General features: G+C 41.3%; 1 protein-coding gene across 1 annotated transcript; it reads right to left on the bottom strand.

The window, feature by feature from the left end:
• Positions 1-317: 317 nt before the first annotated feature.
• On the bottom strand, positions 318-3,471 carry LOC106441723 (probable alpha,alpha-trehalose-phosphate synthase [UDP-forming] 11). Its single transcript, XM_013883502.3, has 3 exons — positions 1,323-3,471; positions 961-1,234; positions 318-886 (listed from the first exon to the last, which is right to left on the bottom strand). Exons 1-3 carry the CDS (start codon positions 3,293-3,295, stop codon positions 539-541), a joined length of 2,595 nt encoding a protein of 864 aa, XP_013738956.2. The 5' UTR covers positions 3,296-3,471; the 3' UTR covers positions 318-538.
• Positions 3,472-4,994: the final 1,523 nt, after the last annotated feature.

Below are 4,994 nucleotides of genomic sequence, written 5' to 3'. Positions count from 1 at the left end.
TTGCAGGTACTTCTGTTCTGATTCTTGTCGAGTGTGCTACAGATAACTGCAAGAAAGATTCAAGCTGACATCATCTCGCAAAAGAACCAAGAACATTCCTTGACAAAGTAAACTGGTGACCACCTTTTTTACATATCAAATCAATTTTACTGTAACAAAGGTTTTGACTTTGATTAGTACCATATAATAATCTCACAATTGTCATGAATCTGTCAAAGATAACCCTAAACCAAGTACAAATTATAAAAAAAAACTTGAAGCTGAAGCTTGAAAATAAAGAAAGCTGAAGAGCAATCAATCATTGCTCCTCTTCAAAATTGAAATGAATTTCATAGCATATCTATTTCCTTTTCTATGTATAAGCATCTCACATAGGGGACAAAGCCACCCAACCAAATTGGAACCAAGTTCAAGATACTCTGTACAAAGGCATAATAACAAACCCTAGTAGAAAGAACCCTCTCATGATATCAAAACCTACCCCCATCTTTTTTTTTTTTAATATCACAACATGAAATCCCTAAAACAAACCCCTTCTTCAAAGATCTATGATCTCGTTTCGACAATGCCCCTGCTGAAAAGTGAACTTGCTCTGTTGCTCACCATCCTTTGACTTATCCGAAGCTGAGGCCAACCATTCAAGCATATTGATAACCATTGGTGTATCATCCAGATAGTACTTGGCCTTGCTCGGTTTCTGACCCACCGTGCACGCAAACACCTCTGCAAATGCGATTGGGGACACGTCTTGGTGCTTCACTATGCTGTCAAACATGTCTTCATCCGACCTGTCATCGCCAATGCACAGCAGAAAGTCCGGTCGCTTCCCTTTGCTGTTCCTCATCGTCGCTATCAAATGCTCCACCACCTTTCCTTTGCTTACTCCCTGAGAACCAAAATCCCATCAGAATAATGCCAATTTCAAGCAAACAAGTGTAGAACTGAATCATTTATTTGTACCTGAGGTTTAACTTCTACGATGTGCTGGCCTCTCTTGACAACAACAGGCTCGTTGGTGAGAACGCTCTCTAGATGATCAAGAAGCTCCTTAGCTTGCCAAGAACCGAATGAAGGGTCAGCTTCTTGGTGGTGCCACACCATTGCACTCTCTTTCTCCTCTATGAATGATCCATCAGTCGCTTCTGTGTAGTGGCTCATCACTGGTTCAGCGATCTTCTTCCAGCCCAAATCCGTGGGTAGTACAGTCGTCTCCCATGGTGAATCACTGTTCCATCTGTGAGAGAACAGAATCGAAAGCATTTAGCTTTAAAAACAAATGAGACAGAAGATGATCAAACTATAAAGGTTAATAGAAGTAGTACCTAGTGAAATAACCATGCTCAGCTGAGAGACCGAGATTCGCACAAGAACCAAACCATTTGCTAAGCGGGTCCTTACCTCGACCACTAACGATAAAGACCAGATTGTTTGGGTCGCCACACAAACGGTTGAGAAGCGTGATGAGATCATCGCTCGGCTTTTTATCCAAACTATCCTGATCCATCATCGTCCCATCGTAATCCAACAGGATCAACCTGCTGCTTGTCTTCTTATACGCAGGGACTATGGTTTCAACACCTAGCTTCCTGAAGTTCGGGTCTAACGCAACAACCCTGAACCCAAGACCCAGTCCAACTCCCCAGAACCTCTTGTTGTAATGATCCTTGCACGCCCTCTGAAGATCTTGGTCGTAGCTGCGCGACCAGTAGGCCACGTCGTGAGAGCTTATGTACTTGTGATGCTTCTGGTGGCGCAAGTTCTTCTCTTTATCCGACATTGTAACAGCAGAGCTCATGGCATCAGTCACCGCATCGATGTTCCACGGATTCACACGTATCGCCCCGCTCAGGGATGGAGAGCAGCCTATGAACTCAGAAACGATAATGACACTCTTCCTAACATCACCAGCCCCAAAACCCAACGCTTCGTCCAAAACAGGGCTCCCTTGCCTAGTCACCGTGTACTTGTAAGGCACCAGATTCATCCCATCCCTCACAGCATTCACCACAACGCACTCGGAGATAGCGTAGTAAGCTACTTTATCCAAAGTACTAACGGGTCCATTCACAAACACAATAGGCTTATAACCAGAACCAGGTCTCCCAAACTTGTTATTAACCTCATCAGCAATCAAATGTATCTGCGTCTCCACGTCTTGAACATCCTTACCTGAACTCCTCGCAGGGTTAGTAATCTGCACGAGAACCACTTTCCCACGAAGCTCCTTGTTCTGCTCAAGAAGCTGACCCATCGCCCAGAACTTCAAGCTAATACCTTTGAACATATCCAAATCATCAACACCAAGCATCACAATCTTCTCCTTGAACCTCTCTCTCAACCCCTTCACCTTCTCCGCAGTCTCCTCGGCGACTTTAATCTCCTCAATCTGCCCCATGTGGATCCCAACCGGCAGAATCTTGATGCTCACCGTCCTCCCAAAGTACTCGAGACCAATGTAGCCTCTCTTCGACTCGTAGTCAAGACCAAGCATCCTACTGCAACAAGACAAGAAATGCCTAGCGTAATCGAACGTGTGGAACCCTATCAAGTCGCAGTTGAGGAACCCTTTGAGGATCTCGTCCCTCACCGGAAGGGTACGGTAAATCTCCGACGAAGGGAAGGGACTGTGGAGGAAAAATCCAAGCTTTATCCGATGAAACCTCTTCCTCAAGAAAGTAGGCAAGATCATGAGGTGGTAATCGTGAATCCAGACGTAATCCTCATCAGGGTTGAGCACTTCAGAGATCTTGTCAGCGAAGATCTTGTTAACCTTCGTGTAGGCCTTCCAGTGGGATCGATCGAAGAGGGATCCTTGGGCCTGGGTCATGGGGAGGAGGTAGTGAAAGATGGGCCAGAGGTAGTGTTTGCAGAAGCCGTGGTAATACTTGTTGAGCAAGTCACAAGGCAAGAACGTTGGAACGCACTGAAACTTCTCGAGAAGGTACTGAGAGACGTCTTCTTGCTCCGAGGGCGAAACGTCGGCGTTTAGAGACCCGACGTAGACGACTTCCGTCTCGGGAGGGAACCCGTCTTTGAGCTGCAAGTAGAGACTGTCATTGTCGAACTCGAAGCACCACTTGTTCGACGAAATGTCTCTGTGGGCGCGGAGCGGGAGCTGGTTCGACACCACGATGCGTCTCGGTTTTGAGACCCACGCGCCGCCGTTTCCGCCGTCTCCGTCGCCGGTCTCGAGACCCGGAAGCTTCGTGACGGCATTGGGGATCCGGTTGCCCATGATCTGGTAATCATCGGCCGAGACCAGGCTCAGCTGGTCTTTCCAAGATTCCGGTAACATATTCGAGAAGAAAGAGCAAAAAGATTCAAGCTTTGCGTAAATCGAGAGAGGATTAAGAATGGGTAAATCGAGAATCTTTCATAACATTCGAGAGAAGAGAGAAGACGAAGAAGAGAGCGTTCGTTCGTCTTTAAGAAGGAAGAAAAAAACGGAAGTTTTTTCGGTGAGGATAAGAACGAAACGAAAGAGGAAATAAATATATTAAAAATCAGGAACGGACGGTCGGGATTTTCTCGAGATGGAAATGATTGGTCGATCTGAGCCGTTAGATGAGCGCGTGTGTGTGACTCGAACCGACTTCTCTTTTAGAAGATGGGAAACAAATCTTAATAAAAGCGTATTAACCCTAATTTCTGATTAGTTGCTATGAGCTGTTACTTCTCCAATATGGGATATAAATATTTACAGCTATTATTTTCCATAGATACGTTATTTGTATTTATCTTATTGCTGACGTGGGTTACCAAGGCAAAACGTCTATTTACTTTGGAACATATCTCATTTTTAATGGATGGAGAAAAGTTGGTCAATCTATGAAACCTTAAAATCTAAGGGAATATATATTTTTAGACTTTTGAATTAAATACATGAAATATAATATTAATTTATTTATTGGATTTAATATATCTGTTCATATGTAGTACTCAATAAACCCCAATTTATTCTTTTACTGTTTTATAGAGATAGTGGAATGCCACTAGTTTAAAATATGTATAAAATTCCACAAGTGCAAATATATCTTGAAAAGTAAAATTAAAAAATAGAAAATTATGTATTTAATTTCTTATTATTTGTAGACATTTTCAATGAAAATTTTCAAATGAAAAATAAGAAAGAAATCAGTTACATTTTAACTTTACAAACTGTATTTAAAATTAAAATTAAAAATCTATTATCCCAAAATATTCTCTCAGAATATTCTCAAATTATTCCAGTGTTCGTCCGTATATGAAGACTGATGTGAAAAAAAAAATATATATATATATATATATCACAAATATTGTATATATAGTATCAACAAATATAAAACGAAATACATGTGGAATAAGCAGAAATACAAGATCAAGTAATTACTAGAGTTATTTTCAAAAAAAAAAAGTAATTACTAGAGTTTAGTCCAGGTACATGTGGAATAACTTCAAATCATACAACAACCAATAATATATCAGTGAATTCTATTAGAAACTACACAAAATACTAGTTTCTCTTTTTGTTAATGGATAACATACTATAAACCTTTTTCTTAAAAAAAAAACTATTTAGATAAAAACGAAGTTAGCCAATTAAGCAAAACAAATTTTGTTTTTGATAAACAAAAAAAAAAAAGAACAATTCTTTTTGTACTATTCTGGTGGGTGGATAAGGAAAAACCACGTGGCAAACATGTAGAAGAAACGTGGCGTGTTAGGGTGGGAAGAGAAGATTGGCAAAAGTCACGAAGCATGTGCTCCTTTGTTTTCTGACTGATGACGTGGAAGACTTTGCTATCAACGGCAGCTATGTCATCCAATCACCCTTTGACACGTCATTCTTTCCCTCCAGGAACGTTTCAAACTTTGTTCTCCGTTTCTCCTCGTTTCAACGGTATAACATGATGGTCGACCTCCGTTGGGAACACGTGACATCATCTCAAAGGAACATTTATAATGCTTCGCATCTAATTTCATTTTTTTCCCAACTTTTAACTAACACCTCAACC

Source organism: Brassica napus, chromosome A9, assembly GCF_020379485.1.
Source record: "Brassica napus cultivar Da-Ae chromosome A9, Da-Ae, whole genome shotgun sequence".
Lineage (NCBI taxonomy): Eukaryota > Viridiplantae > Streptophyta > Magnoliopsida > Brassicales > Brassicaceae > Brassica > Brassica napus.
This window is presented reverse-complemented; position numbering and strand designations above follow the sequence as displayed.